The 25,878-nt window shown below is 42.7% G+C and overlaps 2 protein-coding genes across 7 annotated transcripts in view; one reads left to right on the top strand and one right to left on the bottom strand.

The window, feature by feature from the left end:
- LOC134349413 (dedicator of cytokinesis protein 2-like) overlaps window positions 1–25,878 on the bottom strand; it is a 732,270-nt gene that overhangs the window by 268,200 nt on the left and 438,192 nt on the right. The gene's annotated exons all lie outside the window — the stretch shown is intronic.
- The window catches only part of LOC134349414 (protein INSYN2B-like), an 85,655-nt gene continuing 60,081 nt past the window's right edge, over window positions 305–25,878 (top strand). For 5 of the 6 annotated variants that reach the window (XR_010018664.1, XM_063053685.1, XM_063053682.1 and 2 more), the window contains exons 1-2: window positions 305–580; window positions 3,911–5,969. Coding sequence is in view for 5 of the 6 variants with exons in the window: in XM_063053685.1 (XP_062909755.1) it covers window positions 4,753–5,969 (1,217 nt within the window). In the remaining variant the exon portion in view is untranslated. Of the gene's footprint in view, window positions 581–3,910; window positions 5,970–6,433; window positions 6,773–25,878 lie in introns of those variants that run through there. The other variant, XM_063053683.1, reaches the window with a different exon arrangement.

Genomic DNA, 25,878 nt, shown 5'->3' on the forward strand with positions numbered 1-25,878 from the left:
CAGGCTTGGGAATGATAAACTGACTGGCTCACTGATAATTATTTACTCAAATCCCACCTCTACTCCTAACTCAGACCCCTTTGGTCTGACTGTGGTCTGTAATTCTCACGTGGAATGTGTGTGTGAGGGGGGGGGGGGGAGAGAGAGAGAGAGAGAGAGAGAGAGAGAGAGAGAAGGAAGGAAGGAGAGAGAGAGAGAGAGAGCGACAGCACTGTGAGTTTGCCTCTGCTTTATTTGCTACCACTGCTGCAGCTCAGATTGAAAATATTCGAAAGCTGATTCTTGGTGGCATGGTACAGTATCACTGAACAAAGCTCTGTTGAGATTTTTTTTCTCTGCTTCGTGCTTCACCAGGACAAGAAGTCATATTCGGACCAGATTACCCTGTTCCTGGAAAAAAAAATGAGGGCTAGGGTTTGGAGAGCAGGTGCTGGCTGAGGAGTGGGTCTCACTAAAGCTTTTGCTGCTTTCGTCAGGTTGCTAACTTCAGAGGTGTCCTCGAGGGAAGAGTTGAAAATGGACCCCCGTGTTCGCTCTCATTGCATGCCATGGATATTGCACACCACGGGGGAATTAGCAGGTGAGGAGTATTTCAGTACCAATAATAGCCTGCAGAACTTACCATGTAATGCTAAAGCATGTGGCTAATAAAAGGGGGTAACTCGTTATGTGCTTTTAAGCAGCCTTGCAACGTGCATTAACCTCCCTGTGTGAGTCAAATCAGCATCTTAAATCAGTGTTAAAGCTACAGCTATAATGATCTATGAGGTGGCAGGTATGTTTTCAGACAGACTGTGGATTTTAATCACTTCATCTTCACATCTGCTTCCTGCTCCACATCTGCTGAGTTATTCTGGTGCTTTATTTAATATATCACAAACAGTGGCCCTCTCAAGGTTGTTCAGTCCCGTCTCCTCTGCTTGGCTTCTCGACCAGTCTCACCTTAGCCCCTCAGCTCTGTAGCAGCCACAAGGTGCTACCCCAGCTAGAGGAACTGCTCAGGGGAACTGGTTTGATAGGGTGAGAAACAGAGTCGGTGGAAGAGAGACAGAGCGAGGAGACAGGAAGAGTTGGGTGAGACATACAGAGAAGGAGAGAGGAGAGTGTGGTGTTGGATGAAAGATGGGAGACACAGAATCACAGACTAGCTGGCTTGTCCTTTAGTTAATAGTACTTTGCAGCCACTTAACAATTTATATATTCCTGTACCCACATAGGCAATGTCCAACTTTTACATTTCCCTGGTGTATGGCTATGTAATCACGCACTACAGCCTCATTTCAATCAGTCAGTCTTCAGTCTGAAGTACTGCAGATTATTGAAGATGGGTAAACATGAGACATGATTGTGGTTATGTTACAGGCTTTACCTTCTCCTGCTTGTTTTCAGTCTAAAGTGGTGACTACCGGGTGTTCTTTTAAAAAAAAATAAGTGATCTTTTTAAGGGTTTACACTGTCAAATGTTCTGGAAACTTTTAGGAGACAATTACAATTTTTGAGGAGGAACAGAAATGCATGAACTGGTTGGATGGGTCAAATAGTCTCCCTTAACTCTGTTTACTTGAAGACCTCCTGAGACCTGACCTACTTCTAGGAGATTATTAATGACAGAATTTAGTCCTAGTTAATACCTGTTTGTAAATGTTAAGGACGTTACATTATTTTCCTTTAAAATTATAATTTAAGGAGGCTTTCTTAGCCCAGGCAATGTGGGTCTTGCTAAAATGCTGACGGATCTGTACTGGTTTCACACAACTCTTTCATCTGTTTTTTCTAACAGCTTCGGCAGTCAAAGCTTTCTTGTTGTCTCTAGTCAACGTCTATCTCTGAGGTATTAATCTTTGCTGTGACTGGTTTGCAGAGAAATTATGGAGTAAAAATTCACATTTGTTCACTGGTAATAAGTAACTGTGAGAAAATGATACTTCAATAGAACTGTATGAGCAAAAATGTATAATAATTGTGATGACTTTTCTCACATGAAATTAGTCCTGATGGTCAATTACAATTTGTTCCTGTGGCTTTTCCCTTTTCTATCCTGTATACCTTTCAAATCTAGACAACGAGCAGTGGCTATGGTCCAGTCTGACCTTGTCTTTATTCTAATACCCACACACCAGCAGAGGTCAGTGAACAGAGATCAAAAACTCCTCTTTGCTTAAACCATGGTCATAAAATCCAGTTGTAAGATCCAAGAGCACGCTCAGGTCAGATGAGGGTTTGTCTATGCAATCTAGAGTAGTTTCCAATACATGTATGTACTGAAAATACATATATTTAAAAATTTTTAAAATATATAAAATGTCTTTTATCTTATAAATATATAATGCCAGATCCAAAGGGGAAGGGGTGCATGGTAATTTCAGTATCTACATTCTTCGTAAAATGGTAAACTATTTAAAATAATTTATTCTTTCTTATAGTACTTCCTTATGCTGTCTTAATTAGGCCAAATGTAACAATATTCTTTAAGAAGACCTATCAATTCCTCAATATGTAGTGTTTTACTGTTAATCTCTCCATTTGTCTTAACTAGATATGGCCTGTTTAATGCTTTCTACAGCAGAATAGATGCGAACAGAAAAACAGGTCTACATTAATGCTTACTAATATGTCTAGAATCGTGTACAACTTCTACTACAATTAGTGTATTCCTGATAAATGCATGTTTGGGATATGCATTAGTGTCAGTTATTATTGAACTATACACAGTATTTAGGGTTGCCAGCTGTGGTAGGATCTATAGATGTTTTTAACCACATTGTTACTGGCCTCCAAGCATGTCACCAGTCCAATAACATCCTGATGACATTCACGTGTTGGGGATGGCGGGTGGGGAGTGCTAGGGGGTTGTGGGTTGAGTTCCTAGGAAATGGTCCCTATCATGATTTTCCATAATGTGAAGCCCATCATCTGTGCATATGTCAGGAAACACAGTTGAAAAAATAAAACTTGATGTTTATTTAGTTACTTTTTCACATAACTTCCTTTCTGGGTAGCAATTTTTGAACTCTGTAAGGGTGAATTTCCACAACCTAGATGGCCATAACACAATACGTCACCCGTAGTTCTAATTATTAAATGAAATATTCCAAGGAATTGAAATTTAAAAAAAACTTTTATTTTCAATTGCCTTTGAGTTTTACCATGGATTTTCTGAAGTACTGCTCCAAACCTTGGAGACAGACCTGGAGGATCAACAACTCATGTGTACTGAACGTTCAGTCAGTGTTCTCACCATCAAGCCAATATTTTTACTGAATTACCCTGCATTATTGTAACTAGAAAAATACTTCACTGAAGTCTTTGGCAAGCACACCCTTTGGGATATCCTGAAATTGTGAAATGTTCCATATGCTGCAAATTCTCTCTTCATATTCCTAAATAGAGTTGTAACAAAATAACGGTCGACAGTAGGAAAGAATCCAACGTTGACTCTTTCTTCTTCAGTTTTTTAAAGCTCTCGTTTTACTCTCCCCTTCTCTTAGAATCCTGGTGTTCAGACACAGTCCTGTCAGTAACATTCTACCCTTCAGCGTTGTTCTCAATTCATTGCAGCAGTGTCACTCCCATTTTTACCCAGTTGATATGCATCCATGGGCTTCTCCAGTAGCAGTTGCTGCAAAAGAATCCCAGCTGATTAATGAATCTTGAGCTCACATCAGTTTCCTGACTGAGCCTGAATAATTTACCAAACTCTATAAATGGAAGCTAGAAATTTGTAGAGAGGAAAACCAAAATCCTTCAGAAACCGAGCCTTTGGGGGTTGAGATGAGGCTTTGAAGGAAATCAAAGACTACCAGTGCAGAAGGTGTTCTAGAGTTGGAAATCACATTATCCTTCTTCTTAAATTGAAATGTTCAGCCCAAGCAAAACATTAAATGGTTTTTCTTTTGTATTTCATTTCCAGAAACAACTGTGATTTTCCGCAGCCAGTTGTCCACTGTGTTCTCAAGTCTCCAGCTCTGTTTTTTAGGGCATGCATCCAAATTTCAAAGTTACTGAAGATTGCCTCAGCAGTCTCGACCTGGCATTCAACAGAAATCAATGGGATATACTCCAATAAACCTTGCTTCGATTTAATTTTATGACGTTGATCTCCTTCTGATCTTGGAGCTGATTGGGTTTTTCTGGCTGAGAAGGAAAGGACTCTGCAGGATGGAGACTATTCTCAGTGGAACCCACTTGAAAATATCATCACAAGTAAGGGGACACACCCAAGGAACTTGTCATAGGAGCTGTGGTGGCTTCTCCCTTCGCTCAGCCCAAGCCTTCCCAGAAACTTGAGTAACTCCTACTCTTATTTGAGATTGACTGCACAGAATCATTTCATTTCTACACTTTATGCTCCATGGTCGGGTGACAACCTTTAAAACGCTCTTGTGTCATTTTATGATGTGGGCCAGGTTACACTGCAAAGCCACAAAGCACAGTTTGTACAGTTCCACGTAAACCTAGAGATGAGAAGGTCTCTTTTCTGATGCATACTTCAACTTTGTTTCTTTTCTTGTCAACCTTCCCATCTGTCAGTCCACTGTGAGCAGAGCTAATGGTGTTGATAAAAAGTCTGTTCTCCACTGTTAAATCTCCTTCAGTTTACTTAGCATTATGAACACTCCAGACTTTACCCATTGACCTTGTGCTGTGGTTCATCTGAGATACACTAATTTTAACTGTTTTGGCCAGGGAGTTGTTTCCATCTGCAATTCTCATGAACAGCCTCAACCTTGCCTCTTGCCACTGAGTACTGTAATGGGTCGCAAAGAACGCAATTACTTGCAACCTTCCAGATGTAATAGCGCTCCACTACAGGACTCAAAAGCACGCTCCCTTGAGCTTAAACAGGGTCAAAACTCAGCCGACTCCACCAACCAAGTGCAAGAGCGCAAGAGCAAAGTTCAGCAAGTTCACTTCAAAGAGGAACAAGTACCCAACATGAGGGAGAAGGCTGAAGGCAAACCTGTCCCTAAAGGCAAAGCACAACGTCCTAAACCACAGGGACTAGCCAGCTGCTCACTGGCGATTCCCAGGAGGCAAGGTTTTCTCAAAAGTATCGCTATTCAGACTTCGCCCAGTCTGAGGAAGCACCTTCCGAGGTTCAAAAGTAAATTGAGGAACAGCAGCAAATCAGCCAAGGGTTCTGCGATGATTGAGTCAGTGAGAGCTGCAGGGGTTGCCCCCACTGAGAAAGACATGGCTTTGGGAGCCACTGATGCTGCCACACAGGCTGAGTGCTCGGAACCAAGTTTAACACTGGTGAAAGGAGCTGCAGGAGCATCTCCCCAACCAAGCACCTGCAGCATGGGTAGAAGGAAGCCCTTATCAAAAGCATCAGAGCTGAAGCCACAAAAGGCACTAAGTGAAGTGTCAGATTTATGCAACTCTCCAGATATGTCAACAGATGCACATAACGCTGGGAAATTAGTGGTGTCAGACCACCCATCAGATCCCGGATCTCCCCATTCCAATACTGGTGCCTCCTTGACTGAGAGTATTCTGGGTGGATATCCTTCATATCTAAATTGTTCTGCGCTACATGATTCAGAATCTGTGACCACACAGCTATCAACTGCAGCTGAACCTGAAGGGGCAGGTCATTGGGAGGATAAAGTTTGGCCAGAGTGTTCAGACCTTCATCCTGCATGTATTGGTAATGGTGAACGAGCGGTCACAGATGTGCCAAAGTCAAGGGCCTGCTCACCAAACAACAGCAAGACAGTTATCTCAGACACTGAACTTGCTTTGGACAATGTTGGTAATCATACAGCTTCCTGTAGCACAGAAATAAAACCTCAAGCAAGCAAAAAGATTAAGGAAATTAATCAAATCCATCTGACACAAGGGGACCTATTTGATCTACAAGGCAGGATGCAGTTCATCGAGGACACTCTACAGTCAAACGAATACAAGATCAAAGTCCTTCTGAATGTAATTCAGGACATGGAGAAAACAAAAGCACTTAATGAAGGGTACGGTGACTTTTATTACATTTTTAGTTCTTTGTAACACTTGTCTCATAACACTTCTTTCCCAGTATTTTAATATTTAGAGGCTCCTTGGAATTTAATCACATACCAATATCCCTTGGTCTACTGACATCAGAAGGTTATCGAGGTGGATATAGTCAGTGAATTGACTGTGTGAGCACACTATGAGAGACAGAAAAACAAGGAAGGCATAGCCCTAAGTCTCATTTCCCCAACTTACCAGATCCTGTACCTCTTGAGCTCTACTAAAATCAGCTTAGCTCCACATCCTTCATGATGCCAGGCTAATAAAAATCCACCAGTTTTGCTCTTATAAGCTCCAATTAACCTGGTATTCACAGTCTTTTGGGTTAAAAGTTCTGGGTCTTTATGACATTTTGCATGGCAGAGTGATCCTGATGTTTTTCCTTGACTAAACCTTAAATTTAATATTATTTGGTTCTTAGTTTCCCGACCAGAGGAAATATTTCTTCTGCATTGAGCCTACTGGATATTATGAATATTCTACGTAGCTTCATCAAATCACCTTTATTCGTTAATGATCAAGAGGTACTGTACACGCTCATATAAAATCAGTCCACATAATTTAACACTCCAAGCCCATTCTCATGTTGGTGTTTCTGTACTACATCCATTCTTGGGTCTGTATTAATTAAGATGTGGTACTCAGAAGTAAATACAATACTTCAGAGAGGGTTTAACAACTTTGCTGTGACTTTCTTATTTTGTACTCATGTCACTAAGGTAAAATAAACAACCAAATAACTACTAGTGATCTTAAAGTACAATGCTCACCCCGTTCATAGGACAAAGGTATTCCAAAAGCAGGATGGTACAAACAGAGGATTAGATGTCAATGTAAATTTAGAAGTTAAATGACAATAAGTGATAATTAACTTGGCAGTATAGATGAATCAATGAATTATCTGGATTGTAATAAGAACAGAAAAAGATGAAAATTCTCAGCAGGTTAGGCAGTATCTATGGAGTGAGAAAAAGTTGATATTTCACATTGACTTTATGTCTTCTCATGAAATAGAATGATGCCATTTGGCCCATTGGGTCTATGTCAGCAACCCCATTCACCCACTTATTTCTCAGCCACCCAACTATCTCACATTTGCATCAACTCCCCTCCAATTCCTCTACTGCCCATCTACTCTTGTGAAAATTTACAATGGCCAACTACTCTACCAAAAAACCAGCATGAAACTGGAGCAGCAGAGAAAACCCACAAAGTCTCAGAGAGAATGTGCAAATCCCACAAGGACAAGACTGGTTGTCAGGATGAAATCCCAATTGATGGGGCTGTGATTTTAGTGGCACTTCCAGCCACATCACAGTACTGCTCATTAGAAAGTCTTCCAGAAACTGATGAGAGATAGATGACCTGGAACGTTAACTTTGCTGTCTGGTTTGCTCAGAATTTCGCGTGTGTTCTGCTTTTATTTCAGATTTCTGCATTTCTGTTTTTACTTGGCAATTACCCATATTTGAATTAGTTGTATCATGTCAAGATCTAGTAAGTAAATGGTATTATACTGAAAATGGTCACTCAGACCAACTCCACACAAAGATTCCTCAATGTTATCTTCTCCTTTACATCTTTGAACTTCTTCTGCCATCCTACATGACAGTGGGTTACAAATTCTCTACAGATACCACTCCCAAACTCCTTTTCTGAAAATTATGCTACCTTATAATTATGGCTCAATGTTTCTGAACCCGCCCCTCCCCCCCACCCCCCGGCTGTATTTTCCTTTTTAAACATATTATTATTGGTCCCTAGCCTTGCAGATTCTATAGAAAGCAGCCCTGGCTTGGTCAGTCTTTCTTTAAAGTTATTATCTCTTTTGGTATCTTTCTTCAGATGTTTGTAAACATACCTGTTGCTTTCTTTGTGCCTCAGAGAACTAGTTTGTATAGTAAATGAATTGACAAAATTATTATTCAGGAATGGTGTATGTTACATTCAAAGTCCTATCAGAGCCATTCACTGTGAATGACACTTATTTGTATGTTCCATCATGTGTATTAGCATTGCCACTTGGTGTTGGCTTGTCTCACTGTTCCTATTCCTATTCTAATTAGTTATTTGGAATCCTGAAAGTCTTGGAAATATTTGGGACCCATGCAATGGTTAGGTTGGAGTGTGTCATCCATAAAGAAAGTTTAACAACAACAAAATAAATTGCGTTGTTGCTCTCACATATGCTGTCATGAAAAGTGATTGCAATGTACTATCAAGACCTGTAAGAAGAGACTCGTATATAACATTGATAAGGAATGTTACATAATGAGAGAAATGGGTTGTGTCTTGAGATTTGAGTTAGAGCAAGCTACAGCATGTTTTAGCCACCCGTGTTACATTCCAGATTTATAAACAAATCAAAATTTCGGAGCCTTTGGATGGTGTGCCAACACTTGTTTTACCATATCGCGTAAAATCAGCATTGTAACTACTAAAAAGCATTTGACAAAATCAAATAATCTACATAAAGACAGTGGCAGAAATTATAGGGTGTAGTGTGATAATTACACTGTAATTATGAAAATTAGACTTTTTCTGCCTATAAACCAATTAGTTTTCCCATCTGGGCTATGGTTGTTTTATTGCTCCTATATTCTTTTATTTAATGTGATGCAGGAAGGTGTCCAACACTGGTCAGACTGAATTTATCAGTTATTTACCATGAATAGAGAGCCTTCTTACTTGGCTGCAGCCCATCTGGTGAAGCAGGAGCTTCAGCAATTTGATCTAGCTTTAATGAAGAATTGTCGATCTAAATGTGATTGAATTAATGTTGTGACGTGACCCCATTACCTTGACTTTCCCAGAGCTGGGTGATGAGGCCTGGGGAGGCATTGTAAGATTGCCTTATGCCATCAGTAATTAACAGGCTGAAGAATGAAGGAGAAGTATCCACATTACTTCTAAACAGCCCACAGTTCAGGAAGTTTTTCTGGGCATGAGGTTGAAGCAAGTTTCCTGGTTTCATTCTGTCCGGCCAGGACAGTGACATTTGAACTGCACCCGCTATAATTATGATCATGGAACTTTATAAAGCCAAAAGAGGTCATTCAACTTATTAGAATTCTGGCTCTTTGAAAGAGCTTTCAAACTGTTTGCACTCCCTCATAATCCTGCAAACGCTTCAGCTAATGTTTCAAAATGTGGCGTTTCCCTATCTCCATGTTGGCAATCCATTTGTGACTATGACTTTCTTAATTTCTTCCCCTCATAGACTGACCATGAGAAAGGTGGTGGTGGGCGTGGTCTCACCGGAGCAGTGAATGGTGTATGATTCATAGTGCTTCCACACGGGTCCAGTGACTCAGGTTCGAACCAGAACTTCGGTGCTGTATTTGTAGGATTTCTTTCTCCCTGTGACTGCACCAGTTTTCTCCCACCTTCCAGTGTTGGTTGAAGGTTAATGAGCCACTGCCTATGACCTCAGTGTATGAATGGATGGCAGGAGAATAGGGGTTTGGGGGAGTCAATGAACACACAAGAGTGTATGGACTACAGAGATATGAGGGAGGAAACAGAATAGATGGGATTGCCTTGAGAGGTGGAACAGACTTGATGCGCTGAATGATCTCCCCATGTTATAGAGTTATGCAGCACAGAAACAGGTGCTTCAGTCCAACTTGTCCATGTTGACCAAGCTGGCGAACTGAGTCAGTCCCAGTTAGCCCATATCACTCTTGATCTTTCATATGTGTCTATATATCTTTTAAACATTGTAACTGTACCCACCTCTATTTATTTATTTGTTTGCTTGTTTATTTGTTTGTTTATTTATTTATTGAGCTACATCGCAAAATAGGCCCTTCTGGCCCTTCAAGCCATGCCGCCCAGCAATCATAAAACATAGAAATCTACAGCATCTGTTAAGTCTTGCGAAACCATGGATCTGTGCCTGGAAAATCTTCACCCTATGCTACCACGCCACCCCATTTCCACCAGTTCCTTTGCTGGCTCATTCTGTATACTCACTTTTTTCTTAGTGAAAATATTGCCCCTTAGGTATCTGAAATCTTTTGCCTCTCAACTTAACCTTATTCCCTATAGATTTAGACTTCTTTACCCTGGGAAAAAAAGACTGATTTTCACCTTACTGATACTCCTCATGATTTTATAAATCTCCATATATTCACCCCTCACTATCCTACTCTCCAGGAAAATAAAAGTCACAGCCTTTCCAGCCTCTCCTTATAGTCAAACTCTACAGTCCTAGTTTTATCCTCATAAATCTATTTTGCACCCCTCTAGTTTTGTGACAGTCTTGTCCTCAGAAAATATAGGAAATAACTTATGCAGATCGGCTGAACAAATTGAACTGTGGGCCTATGATGCGAGACATTACCAAGAACAGAAAGGCTATATTGTTAATGGAGTCTACACTGACATGATACAAAATGAATACTTGCCTTCTCTCAGCATTCAATGGAGCTAATTTCTTGTCTTCAGATTGCTATTATAAATGGAAATCTCCACAGCTGTCTGGCCCATTTCCCACCCAAAAGAAATTCATCTAGACATCCCCCAATTCATATCTCCCTGCCTACTCAGCACTATCCTATATGTGCAACCATAACAACAACTTGTCTCAAATGTCTTCGCAGGAATGTGATCACAGAACATAAAGCAGTACAGCTCTATGATCCATGATATCTGTGTCAATGTGATGTCAATCCAAACTAATCCCATTTGCCTGTAATTGGTCTACATCTTTCCATTCCAGGTCTACTCATATGCTTGTCTAAATGCCTCTTAACTGAGACTATCCTATCTGCTTCCACCATTTACCATGGCAGATATATTCCAGATATCTACCACGGAATGTGTGCAAAATATTTGCCTTGCATATCTCCTTTAAACTTCACCTCTCTCACCTTAAAGCTAAGCCCTCTATTTCCACTCTGTGAGAAGGGCTCTGACAGTCTGCTAAACCTAAATTTCCCTACAAACCACATGAGGAAGTATGAGGGCTAGAACCCAACGGTTTGAGCAAACAAGTCATTTTTCACATCTTGCAGGAAACAGGCAGAATTGGCTGCTCGCCACCAGTGGTGAATTAAAACATAGCAAAACCAAGAGGGCAACAACAAAGGTCTTGGACAACGTCGAGGTTAGAGACACATACAAAGATAATGAGAGGAAAGACAATAGAAGGACTGAATAAAAAGATAAATAATACAGCTTAATTTCTAGAAATTCAGCATCACTTAATTTTGATGACATGGACTCATTTACAGAACAAATCCAAGGGCCTTGTTCAGGCACTTATTTTTAGACTCAAGCCAGTGCTTCAATCCATCAAGGCAATGATATTTTCAAAGTCAGAGTCAAGTTTATTGTCCTCTGCACAAGTACACGTATGCCCAGGTGCAGTGAATACTTACCTGCAGCATCATCAGGGGCAGTGAGTTTCAGGTACACAGCACTCACAAGACGAACATAAACTTGGAGCAACGCATAATCTGCTGGAAGAACTCAGCAGGTCAAACGGCATCAGTGGGTGGAAAGAAATTGTCAACATTTCAGATCAAAAACCTGTGTCAGGACTCTACTTAAAAGTAAACAATACTGATCTCTTCAATAGGGTTGGAAGTGAAAGGCGAGGGGATTTGTTTCTTTCTTGCTAAATATCAAAAGCCTCCTAAAATAGTCTATACAGTATCCCACATGTTTGCCTATTCCCAAATTCATATAAAATACTCATGCTAAATCTGCACTTTGTAATCCTCTGCTGACTGTCCTCCTTTCTGCCCTTATGGAAGTTCCTGACATTCACTAATTATGAACATCTGAGTAGCTGTTTATTAATTTTGCAACAGGATATGAAATTAAAGCTTACATCAACTGCCTACATTAGAAGTCTGGCCTGATCTTTACCTTTGCTGATTTGAAATTGGCCAGGACAGAGATTGATCATTTAGTGCTCCCCACAGCAGTCACTTAACACAATTACTGTTAGTGCCTCTATTGCTACCTCTGTCAGCTTCTTCACTTTTATCAGTTGAATACCATCCAGGCCGATCATTATATACTCTAAGTGCAGCATCCCTCTGGCTATTGGTTTACAGTAAAAGCTCCTTTATATCTGTCTACAGGTCTTCCTACAATACCACTTTCATCTTTCTTTGCCAAAAGAACTTTAAGGTATTTATCAATCAAGTTCCTTATTCGCATATGCAAGATGGCACCACTAATGCTTTAGTGAGCCCTTTGCCTTCCTTGATTTCTTTTTAAGTTGTAATAGTTGTGTAAAAGCTCCTGCTATTTTTCCTTTGTGTTGATCTTCAGACTTTTCTAATATACCTTCTAAGCCATCCTCATCTTTTGTTTGCATTCCATCAAAATTCTTATCATTTTCACCTGTATTTTCAGTTTTATAAGCCTCAGATGTAAGTTCATCTTTGTTCACATCCATTAAAATGAATGATATGATGGTACGTGCCTGCTGTTTGTCATTTCTGACATTTGTTTCCATAGTTGTTATGGAATTCTACGTAGAAGTTGTCTTGAAATTCCATAAGTGAATGTCATACTTATTTTCAATGACACTTACAGCAGGTAACTAAAACAACAACTACTCCACTGTGTTTCATCTCTCCATCCACAAAACCTTTTTTTTAAACTTTTGTTCAATGTTTATATTTTGAAGCATTATAACTCTTACTTAACCTGTACTGTGAGCAAATCATAATATTCCCCGTAAACACTAAGAGATTCTGCATTTTCTGGAAATCCAGAGTAACACAGTCAAAATGCTTAATGAATTCAGCAGGTCAGGCAGCATCTGTGGAAAGGAATGAACTGTCGATGTTTTAGGCCAAGACTCCCCATCAGGATTGGAATGGAAGGGGGGAAAAGCCAGAATAAGAATGTGTGGGGAGGGGAAGAGGTAGAAGCTAGAATGTGATAAGTGAAGCCAGGTGAGGGGAAGGTAAGTGGACGGGAGAGGGGGGATAAAATGAGAAACTGGAAGGTGATAGTTGGAAAAGGTAAAGAGCTGAAGAGTGGATCTGACAGGAGAGGAGAATAGACCATGGGAGAAAGGAAAGGTGCTTGGCAGGTGAGGAGAAAAGAAGGGGGTAAGAGGAAAGCCAGAGTGGGGAATGGAAGAAGAGGGAAGGAGGAGGGGAAAAATTACCAGAAGGGGGTGAAATCAATGTTTATGCCATCAGGTCAGAGGCCACCCAGATGAAAACTGAGCTGTTGCTCCTCCAACATGAGAGTGGCCTCTCCACGGAAGAAGAGGAGGCCCTAGATGGACATGACAGAATGGGAATGGCCAGTGGAATTGAAATGATTTGTCACTGGGAAACCATGCTTGCTGCAGATGGAGCAAGGTGCTCGACTAAGCAGTTTCCCAATCTACACTGGGTCTCACCAAAGCAGACCAGGCAACTTCAGGAGCACCAGATTCAATAGATGACCACAGCAGATTTGCAGGTTAAAGTGCTGCCTCACCAAGAAGGTCCGTTTGGAACCCTGAATGGAGGCGAGAAGAGATGAATAGGCTGGTGTTCCTTCAGGAATAAGTGCCAGGAGGGAGCTTAGTAGAGAGGGACGAATGGAGGGAGTGATCCCTGTGGAAAATGGAGTGAGTGGGAGGAAGGGGAAGATAAAGATGCTTTTGGTGGTAGGAATCCATCGAGGATGGTGGAAGTTGCAGAGAATGATATGCTGGATGCGGAGGCTTATGGAGTGGTAGGTAAGAACAAGAGGAACTCTACTGATTGTTAATGTAGCGGGGAGATGGGTTGAGGGTGCATGCTTGGGAAAAGGAGGAGATGTGGGTGAGGGAAGCATTTTGTTTGTATTACGATATTCCCCATGCTGAAGCGCAAGTAGCAGGAATGTGACAGAGATTGGCCATTAAAGGAACAGCCTGCTCTGTCAAGAAAGCATAGCAGGAAAAGTGGTATAGAATCAGTCATAGAATGGTCACTGCAAGAGGGAGGGCCATTCAGCCCATCTTGTCTGCACCAGTTCTCTACCAGAGCACTGTCATGTTGCCATCTCTTTCCTGCAAATTTTTCTACATCATGGATTGAATCTATCTAATTATCTCTCAAAGATAACAATGGAACCTGCTTGCACCATATCAGCAGGCTGTGCATTCCAGGTTCCAAACACAGACTGACCATAAGACCATAAGATATAGGAGCAGAAGTAGGCCATTCAGCCCATGGAGACTGCTCTGCCATTCAATCATGCGCTGATCCAATTCTTCCAGTCATCCCCACTCCACTGCTTTCACCCTATACCCTTTGATGCCCTGGCTAATCAAGAACATATCTATCTCTGCCTTAAGTACACCCTATTACTTGACCTCTACAGCCACTCATGGCAACAAATTCCACAGATTTACCACCCTCTGACTAAAGTAATTTCTCCACATCTCAGTTCTAAATAGACATCTTTCAATCCTGAAGTTGTGCCCTCTAGTCCTAGAATCCCCTACCATGGGAAATAACTTTGCCATATCTAATCTATTCAGGCCTTTTAACATTCGGAATGTTTCTTTGAGATCTTCCCTCATTCTCCTGAATTCCAGGGAATACAGCCCAAGAGCTGCCAGACATTCCTCATACGGTAACCCTCTCATTCCTGGAATCATTTTCGTGAATCTTCTCTGGACCTTTCCAATGTCGGTATATCCTTTCTAAAAGAAGGAGCCCAAAACTGCACATAATACTCCCAAACAACAGGAATTCTGCAGATGCTGGAAATTCAAGCAACACACATCAAAGTTGCTGGTGAACGCAGCAGGCCAGGCAGCATCTGTAAGAAGAGGTGCAGTCGACGTTTCAGGCCGAGACCCTTCGTCAGGACTAACTGAAGGAAGAGTGAGTAAGGGATTTGAAAGTTGGAGGGGGAGGGGAAGATCCAAAATGATAGGAGAAGACAGGAGGGGGAGGGATAGAGCCAAGAGCTGGACAATGATAGGCAAAAGGGGATACGAGAGGATCAGGGGACAGGAGGTCCGGGAAGAAAGACAAGCTGGGGGGGGGACCCAGAGGATGGGCAAGAGATATATTCAGAGGGACAGCGGGAGAAAAAGGAGAGTGAGAGAAAGAATGTGTGCATAAAAATAAGTAACAGATGGGGTACGAAGGGGAGGTGGGGCCTTAGCGGAAGTTAGAGAAGTCGATGTTCATGCCATCAGGTTGGAGGCTACCCAGACGGAATATAAGGTGTTGTTCCTCTAACCTGAGTGTGGCTTCATCTTTACAGTAGAGGAGGCCGTGGATAGACATGTCAGAATGGGAATGGGATGTGGAATTAAAATGTGTGGCCACTGGGAGATCCTGCTTTCTCTAGCGGACAGAGCGCAGATGTTCAGCAAAGCGGTCTCCCAGTCTGTGTCGGGTCTCGCCAATATATAAAAGGCCACATCGGGAGCACCGGACGCAGTATATCACCCCAGTCGACTCACAGGTAAAGTGTTGCCTCACCTGGAAGGACCGTTTGGGGCCCTGAATGGTGGTAAGGGAGGAAGTGTAAGGGTATGTGTAGCACTTGTTCCGCTTACACGGATAAGTGCCAGGAGGGAGATCAGTGGGGAGGGATGGGAGGGACGAATGGACAAGGGAGTTGCGTAGGGAGCGATCCCTACCGCAACTCCCGTCTCCCCTTCCCCCACCACCACTCTGCAACCCCGTCTCCCTCAGATCCCACCGTCAGCTCCTGGGTACTCAGAGGCTCCATCTTCCTCTCACCCCAACCCTCCCCTCTCCACTGACACCCCCAGCCTCCCCCCTCCCCCTTCTGATCCCAGCTCTCAAGATTCCAGCCTTGAGCTCCAGGCCGGGTCTTCAAGTGCTGCTGTTGTGACTCCGGTCTCCCCTTCCCCCACCACCACTCCGCAGCCCCGTCTTCCTCAGATCCCACTGTCAACTCCTGGGCCCTCGGAGGCTCCATCTTCCTCTCACCCCAACCCTCCCCTCTCCATTGACACACCCAGTCTCCCCCCTCCTCCCTCTGATCCCAGCTCTCATTCGTGCCGGGTCTTTACCTTCCCCTCCGACCTTCAACTGTCGGAGGCAGAACGCTCTGTTCTCAGTAAGGGCCTCACGTTTGTCCCCCTTCGCCCACACCTCAGCGAGTTCCATGTTCGCCATGATGCGGAACTTTTCTTCCGCCATCTCCGTCTCCGAGCCTACTTTTTCGGCAAGGACTCTTCCACCCCCACCGATGACCCCTTCTCCCGTCTTCAACCCTCCTCTTCTTCATGGACACCCCGCTCTGGTCTTCTGCCTGCTCTGGATCTTGTTATCGCTAATTGCCAACGGGACATCAACCGTCTCGACTTCACCACACCTTGTTCCCATTCCAACCTCACTCCTTCGGAATGCTCTGCTCTCCACTCCCTCCGCACTAATCCTAACCTTATTATTAAACCCGCCAATAAGGGGGGTGCTGTTGTAGTCTGGCGTACTGACCTCTACCTTGCCAAGGCACAGCGACAACTCGCGGATACCTCCTCTTATTTATCCCTCGATCGTGACCCCACTAAGGAGCACCAGGCCATTGTCTCCCACACCATCACCGACTTTATCCGCTCAGGGGATCTCCCATCCACCTGCTACCAACCTTATAGTTCCCACACCCCGCACTTCCCGTTTCTACCTCCTACCCAAGATCCACAAACCTGCCTGTCCTGGCCGACCTATTGTCTCAGCTTGATCCTGCCCCACCGAACTCGTTTCTGCATACCTCGACACGGTTTTATCACCCCTTGTTCAATCCCTTCCGACCTATGTTCTTGACACTTCTCACATTCTTAAACTTTTCGATGATTTTAAGTTCCCTGGCCCCCACCGCTTTATTTTCACCATGGATGTCTAGTCCCTATATACTTCCATCCCCCATCAGGAAGGTCTCAAAGCTCTCCGCTTCTTTTTGGATTCCAGACCTAATCAGTTCCCTTCTACCACCACCGTGCTCTGTCTAGCGGAATTAGTCCTTACTCTTAATAATTTCTCCTTTGGCTCCTCCCACTTCCTCCAAACTAAAGGTGTAGCTATGGGCACCCGTATGGGTCCTAGCTATGCCTGCCTTTTTGTTGGGTTTGTTGAACAATCTATGTTCCGTGCCTATTCTGGTATCTGTCCCCCACTTTTCCTTCGCTACATCGATGACTGCATTGGCGCTGCTTCCTGCACGCATGCAGAACTCGTTGACTTTATTAACTTTGCCTCCAACTTTCACCCTGCCCTCAAGTTTACCTGGTCCATTTCCGACACCTCCCTCCCCTTTCTAGATCTTTCTGTCTCTGTCTCTGGAGACAGCTTATCCACTGATGTCTACTATAAGCCTACTGAGTTTCACAGCTATCTGGACTATTCCTCTTCTCACCCTGTCTCTTGCAAAAACGCCATCCCCTTCTCGCAATTCCTCCGTCTCCACCGCATCTGCTCTCAGGATGAGGCTTTTCATTCTAGAACGAGGGAGATGCCTTCCTTTTTTAAAGAAAGGGGCTTCCCTTCCTCCACTATCAACTCTGCTCTTAAACGCATCTCCCCTATTTCACGTACATCTGGTCTCACTCCATCCTCCCGCCACCCCACTAGGAATATGGTTCCCCTGGTCCTCACCTACCACCCCACCAGCCTCCGGGTCCAACATATTATTCTCCGTAACTTCCGCCACCTCCAACGGGATCCCACCACTAAGCACATCTTTCCCTCCCCCCCCCTCTGCATTCTGCGGGGATCACTCCCTACGCAACTCCCTTGTCCATTCATCCCTCCCATCCCTCCCCACTGATCTCCCTCCTGGCACTTATCCGTATAAGCGGAACAAGTGCTACACATGCCCTTACACTTCCTCCCTTACCACCATTCAGGGCCCCAAACAGTCCTTCCAGGTGAGGCAACACTTCACCTGTGAGTCGACTGGGTTGATATACTGCGTCCGGTGCTCCCGATGTGGCCTTTTATATATTGGCGAGACCCGACGCAGACTGGGAGACCGCTTTGCTGAACATCTATGCTCTGTCCGCCAGAGAAAGCAGGATCTCCCAGTGGCTACACATTTTAATTCCACATCCCATTCCCATTCTGACATGTCTATCCACGGCCTCCTCTACTGTAAAGATGAAGCCACACTCAGGTTGGAGGAACAACACCTTATATTCCGTCTGGGTAGCCTCCAACCTGATGGCATGAACATCAACTTCTCTAACTTCCGCTAAGGCCCCACCTCCCCCTCGTACCCCATCTGTTACTTATTTTTATGCACACATTCTTTCTCTCACTGTCCTTTTTCTCCCTCTGTCCCTCTGAATATACCTCTTGCCCATCCTCTGGGTCACCCCGCCCCTGTCTCTCTTCCCGGACCTCCTGTCCCATGATCCTCTCATATCCCCTTTTGCCTATCACCTGTCCAGCTCTTGGCTCTATCCCTACCCCTCCTGTCTTCTCCTATCAATTTGGATCTTCCCCTCCCCCTCCAACTTTCAAATCCCTTACTCACTCTTCCTTCAGTTAGTCCTGACGAAGGGTCTCGGCCTGAAACGTCGACTGCACCTCTTCCTACGGATGCTGCCTGGCCTGCTGTGTTCACCAGCAACTTTGATGTGTGTTGCATAATACTCCCAGTGTGGTCTCACGAGTGCCTTATAGAGCCTCAGCATCACATCCCTGCTCTTATATTCTAAACCTCTAGAAATGAATGCCAACGTTGCATTCACCTTCTTCACAACCAACTCAACCTGGAGGTTAACCTTTAGGATATCTTGCAGAAGAACTCCCAAGTCCCTTTGCATCTCTGCATTTTCAATTCTCTCCCTATCTAAATAATAGTCTGTCTGTTTATTCCTTCCTCCAAAGTGCATGACCATACACTTTCCAACATTGTATTTCATTTGCCACTTGTTTGCCCATTCCCCTAAACTATCTAAATCTCTCTGCAGGCTCTCTGTTTCTTCAGCACTACCCGCTCCTCCACCTATCTTTGTATCATGACAAATTTAACCACAAATCCATTGATACCATAGTCCAAATTATTGACATACATCGTAAAAGGCAGCGGTCCCAACACTGACCCCTGTGGAACTCCACTGGTAACCGGCAGCCAGCCAGAATGGGAACCCTTTATTCCCACTCTGTTTTATGCATAAAAAAGTTTTCCTAATGTCACTCCTCCCTCTCTTACCCTTTATTTTATCCTTGTGTCCTTTAGTCAGTAGCACCCTCCACCAATGGAAATAGCTTCCCACTTTCCAGACCTCTCCTCATTTTATATACTTCTACCAAATATCCCCTCATCCTTCTGTTCTGTGGAGACAGAAGGATAACAGGACGAGTGTCTCTAATCCACCCCTGTAACTGCAGCCCTTCATTGCAGGAAACCTGTAAATCTATCTTGAATACTGTCCAATGCCTTCACATCCTTCCCATAAGGAGGTGACCACAACTGAACAGAACATTCCAACAGTCCTGAAGAAGGGTCTCGGCCTAAAACTCTGACTGTTTACTCTTTCCCACAGATGCTGCCTGAGCTGCTGAGTTCCTCCAACATTTTGTGAGTGTAACTCCATTTAAGGGCTGATCAGTGTTTTACAAAGGTTCACTACTTTCTGATTTTTTTCATAATTCCTCTATGGATAAAGCCAAGAATTGTGCATGGTTTGTTAACTACTTTGTCAGCTTGCCCTGCTATCTTCATTGATTTGTGCACACATATCCGTAACTTCCTCTCTCCTCCATCACCTTTAGAACAGTATGCTTCAACCTCCTTATAAAATTCCATCTGCTACGTGTCTGTCTGCCCATTCCACTGGCCAACACATAACTTGCTGCAAACTGTCACTATCCTCTTCACAGTTCACAATACTGCCAAATTTTGTGTGATCTGCAAATTTAGAAATTTCAACTTGCACCTTCAAGTGTAGATCATTTTTAAAGATATAAAAGAATGTCAAAGACCCTAACTCTAATGCCCCTATCCTCCTTCCAACAGTCTAAAAAACAACCATTCACCACAAGCCATTGTTGCCAGTTACTGAGCCAATGATGGTTTAACCTAGAGGTGCTGCCTGGCCTGCTGTGTTCACCAGCAACTTTGATGTGTGTTGCTTGACACTATCAATGTTGTTTTTCCGTCATGCCTTCAACTTTGTTGATAAGTGTTATCAATAGATTTCTGGAAGTCCATGTGTAACACATCAGTTTTATTATCCTCATCAACGCTGTTACCATATCAAACATTCTATCAAATTGGTCAAGCATAATATGTCCTTAGTAATACATTGTCGGCATAAAGTGACTGAGCAATACAACTTGGCTACAGGCCCAATGGCCCAACTCGTCAAGCTGAACAACATGTCCATGTTAACCATTCCCACTTGCCCATGATTGGCCTTTATCCCTCCAAACCTTTCCCATCTATCTACTTACCTAAGTGTTGTTTAAATATTGTTACTGTACCTGTTTGCACCACTTTTTCTCTGGCAGCTCGTTCCATATACACACTAAACTCGACAGGAAGAAGTTGCCCTCAGGCCTCTTTTAGATCTTTTCCTGCTCACCTTAAACTTATCCTCCAGTTTTTTGAAAATATTGGAAAAAGACTATGTATGCACACACTATATATATGACTATCATGATTTTATACACCTCTATAAGGTCTCCCCTCAGCCTCCATGTTCCAATAAATAAACTCTTAGTCTGCCCAACATTTGTCTATAACTTAGGTTTGGTTCAGTTACTCCATTTTCTTCCATATGTTTAGTATCCAGTCATGAACCAATGTTTCAAAAAGTTTTCTCGTAAACAAGATTAATTTGAATAGCCTTTAATTGCTGGGATCTTCCTTACTTCCTGATTTGAACAAGCAAATGATCTACCTCTGAGCTTCTCCCTTTCTTTTATCAAAGAACAGGAATAAACACAAGAGATTCTGCAGATGCTGGAAATCCAGAGTAAGACACACAAAATGCTGGAGGAGCTCTACCAGTCAGGCAGCGTCAATCGCAAAGAATAAACCGGAGCTTCCCAATGATTTTTATGCCATGGACCAATACCATTAACTAGGGGGTCCATGGACCACAGGTTAGAAACCCCTGGAATAAACAGTTGATATTTTGGGCTGAGACTCTTTATCAGCGGTAATCAGTAGATGAAAGAACAGGAATGATTCACTTGAAATAACTTCTTAAATTCATCTTTTAGCATTTTAATCCAAATCCATCTAGTAGATAATAAAGGTACAACACAATGTTGGAAAGGCTCAATAGATCAGGCAGCATCTATGGAAATAAATAACCAATCGAAGTTTTGATGTGAGACCTTTCACTTAGGACCTATGCATAATATGTAGATTTTTGGTAGAATGTAAAGAGTAAAATATTTTTATTAAAACTACTTTCTCGATTCAACTAAATAATTAAAATATATTTACAATATGTTAGTTTGGTATTTTCACCATTCTACTAAGAACCAAATTCAGTGATTTTCAGTGCTCTGTTTTTCCCTCTGTCATATTGTAAATCTATAGCTTTTATTATTATATTTGTTTTCTGCCCAGTTTTTATTTCTTCCCTTTCTAAAAAAACCAGTAAACATAATCAAAAGTAAGTTTCAAGAATATAATGTAGAATTACAAAGTAATAATTGTTTTGGAGTTATCGATAGAAATAAGCAGAGTGCAGAGTGTTTTCACTTCCATATATCTGTGTTACTCACTCTCTGTCGTTTAAATGTTTCTTTGAAATAATCATATATTCACATTGAAATAACCATATATTCACATTGAAATATTTTATTCTAGTCAAGACAAGTCAAGTTTATTGTTACTTAACTATATACATGTATACCCTCAAACGAGTTAAATTTTCTCTAAACAAGGGTGCAAAGCACAGTAATATACATAACACACATTTAACCCACAATAACTTATAGACAATAGGTGCAGAAGTAGACCATTCAGCCCTTCGAGCCTGCACTGCCATTCTGAGATCATGGCTGATCATCTACTATCAATACCCGGTTCCTGCCTTGTCCCCATAACCCTTGATTCCCCTATCCAGAAGATGCCTATCCAGCTCCTTCTTGAAAGCATCCAGAGAATTGGCCTCCACTGCCTTCTGAGGCAGCGCATTCTACACCTCCACAACTCTATGGGAGAAGAAGTTCCTCCTCAACTCTGTCCTAAATGACCTACCCCTTATTCTTAAACCATACCCTCTGGTACTGGACTCTCCCAGCATCTGCAACATATTTCCTGCCTCTATCTTGTCCAATCCATTAATAATCTTATATGTCTCAATCAAATCCCCCCTCAATCTCCTTAATTCCAGCGTGTACAAGCCCAGTCTCTCTAACCACTCTGCGTAAGACAGTCCAGACATCCCAGGAATTAACCTAATGAACCTACGTTGCACCTCCTCCACAGCCAGAATGTCCTTCCTTAAGCCTGGAGACCAAAACTGCACACAATACTCCGGGTGTGGTCTCACCAGGGCCCTGTACAAATGCAAAAGGGTTTCCTTGCTTTTGTACTCAATTCCCTTTGTAATAAAGGCCAACATTCCACTTGCCTTCTTCACTGCCTGCTGCACTTGCTCATTCACCTTCAGAGACTGATGAACAAGTACCCCTAGATCTCTTTGTATTTCTCCCTTACCTAACTCCACACCGTTCAGATAATAACCACCTTCCTGTTCTTGCTCCCAAAGTGAATAACCTCACACTTATTCATATTAAATGCCATCTGCCAAGTTTCTGCCCACTCACCCAGCCTATCCAAGTCACCTTGAATTCTCCTAACATCCTCATCCTTATGAAAGTAAGGGTAAAATCTGCAGAAAAAATTACGCATAAGTAAACAAAGTAAAGTGCATAAATTAAATATTGTAAAGTACAGAACAGATTAACCAGTGACATTTCACGTGTGATGCTGCAGGGAGTTCAGAAGCCCAATGGCCTAAGGGAAGAAATTGTTTCTCATCCTGATCATTCTTGCTTTTATGCATTAGAGTCAAAGAGGATGGAGGCTGGATGGGTGGGATCCTTAATAATACTAAGGGCCCATTTCAAACCTGTTGATGATGCACAGCTGTTCCCATACTAACATTCACCAAGGTTACTGCACAAAAACAGGCAAGTTCCCAAGCAGGATCCCATTGGGATCTTTATAATGAACCTGGGAGTCCATTTCACATTTTAGTCATGAACTGGCCAAGGAGCGTAAGCTCCTCTCTATTTTTTTTTGGGGCGGGGGGAGGACTGGACAGATCAACAGTATTCATCAAGAAACCAGCCAAAGCCACTGAGACTCCACTTCCACCAACACTCTCTACAGATATCAGACCTCCTTTGGTGTGGTCTGCTATTGTTTCGGGACTTACCTTGATCACTGGCAATATGCCATTATTCCTGTATCAGGCAACACACATAAAAATTGCTGCCTGGCCTGCTGCGTCCACCAGCAATTTTTATGTGTGTTGCTTGAAATTCCAGCATCTGCAGATTTCCTTGTGTTAGCGTTTTTAAATGCATTCCTGTATCAGTTTTGTTTGGACCCTGACTGGCTCTTTCACACTGACACTCTCAGGCAATGACCTGCTATATTCATCCAGCCAATCCCATGCACCATTTTGTTTATTGATTTACTTAGAGATCCTGCGTGGAACAGACCTTTCCAGCCCAGTGAGCTGTACCACCCAGCAACCCACCAATTCAACCTCAGCCTAATGACAGGACAGTTTACCATGAGCTATTAACCTACTAACTGGTATGACTTTGGACTGTGGGGGAAACCAGAGCACCTGGAGAAAACCCACACCATCATGGGAAGGAAGTACAAACTTACAAATAACGTCAGTATTAAACTCGGAACTCCGACACCCTGAGCTGTAATAGCATTGCACGAACTGCTACGTTACTGTGGCACCTTCATACACCAGAGCAGGTGTTCCCAACCTTTTTCATGTTGTGGACCCCGCCATTAACCGAGAGGTCCGTGGACCCCAGGTTTGGAACCCCTATACTAGATGACATTCTAGAGGCCGTACTGTGAACTGTAACAGTTTATTCCAATGTTACTTACTGCATTTCCAATATAGATTCCTGCATATGCATTTCATATTTTGATACATATGGTCCTTTTGACATAGAAGGTGGTCAATTGGCCCACGAGTTCCTTTCATTCCCATTCCCAACTAATTTTCACTGTAACCTATTCTCATAAAAGCTCCGTCATCTGTTAACTACTCCCTTACATACTTGAGGTGAGCAAGGGTGACCAATGAATATACTAATCCATACAGAAAGTTACAGTTATACAGCCAATCAATATGTCTGTCCAAGCTAGTCCCATTTGTCAGCATTTGGCCTATATTCCTCCAAACCTTCTCTACCAGTGTACCTGTTTAAATGTCTTCTAACTATTGGAATTGTATCTACCCTCCCACTACTTCATTTCATCTAACCATTACACCCTGTGTGAAAAAACCTACCTCTCCTTTTAATGTGGGAATGTACTGAGGAAACCCATGTGCATTCACATGGAGAACACAAGCTCCATTCACAGACTCCACCAATGTTAGGATTGACCCTGGATCACTGGAGGTGTGAAGCAGCAGCCCCACAAGCCACACCTTTGTGCTGCCCAAGTGGGAAGCATTCATTTCCTGATACACAGCTGCCCATCCTATATTTGAAGCTATTGCTGACAGGAAGGTAACAGGATTTGAAAAGTGTTTAGTTAAGCACTTGAATCACTTATGCATTGAAGAACTATGGACCAAACATTCAGCAATGGTTTTAATTCAAGAGAATACCCACTGGTCATTGTCGTTAAGATAGGCTGGATGGCCTATTACCACACTGTACAATTCTATGATTCCATGTGATTAAGTGTAACAGGTTTATCAGAAGTTTAATGATGGCATTAAATTATTGATAGTAGTTATACACTCAGTGGTCACTTTGTTAGTTAGCTCCTGTAGTTAATAATGTAGTCACTGAATGTCTATCGTGGGCTCCCGCCGCTATAGCCCAACTAGTTCAAGGTTCAATCTGTTGTGCATTCAGAGACGCTCTGCTGCACACTACTTTTATAACGTGTACTTATTTGAGTTACTGTCGCCTTGCTGCCAGCTTGCACAAGTCATGCCATGCTGCTTTGTCCTCTTTCATTAACAAGGCATTTTGACCTTCAGAACTGCCATTCGCTGTTTTTTTTTTATTTTCACACCATTCTATGTAAATTCTGGAAACCGCTGTGCATGAAAATCCCAGATCAGTGCTTTCTGAGATACTCAAACTACCCCGTCTGGCATTAACAATTATTCCATGGTCAAAGTCACTTAGATCACATTTCTTCCCCATTTTGATGTTTGGTATGAACAACAGCTGAACCTCTTGACCATGTCTGCATACTTTTATGGATTGAGTTCTGCCACATTAGGGCTGATTCGATATTTGCATTAACGAGCAGGTGTACAGGTGTACCTAAAAAAGTGGCCACTGAGTGTGTGTGTAAAACGGAGATTGAAGTATATATGTGTCCTGCACTTTATCTTTTTTCACTTACTGTCTTCCACACTGAGTTAAAGATCTGACTGTGGCAGGTGTATGAATATTTAAAATAGAAATTTACTTATAAACATGACCAGTAATGATATTTAGTCTGAAAACACAGTTTAGGACAGAGCTTGATGAAAAACAACTCCAGAAACAAAAGCAAAAAAGACTCTGAAAACTCTCAGCTGGTCAGGCAACATCTGAGGAGAGTTAATGTTTCAGGTCTGAAGCCTTTCGATAAAACAGGGGAAGAAAGAAAACACCACACACAAATTGCTGGAGGACCTCAGCAGGTCGAGTAGCATTTATGAAGATGAATAAACAGTCAACATTTCAGGTG

This window comes from Mobula hypostoma, chromosome 7, assembly GCF_963921235.1.
Source record: "Mobula hypostoma chromosome 7, sMobHyp1.1, whole genome shotgun sequence".
NCBI lineage: Eukaryota > Metazoa > Chordata > Chondrichthyes > Myliobatiformes > Myliobatidae > Mobula > Mobula hypostoma.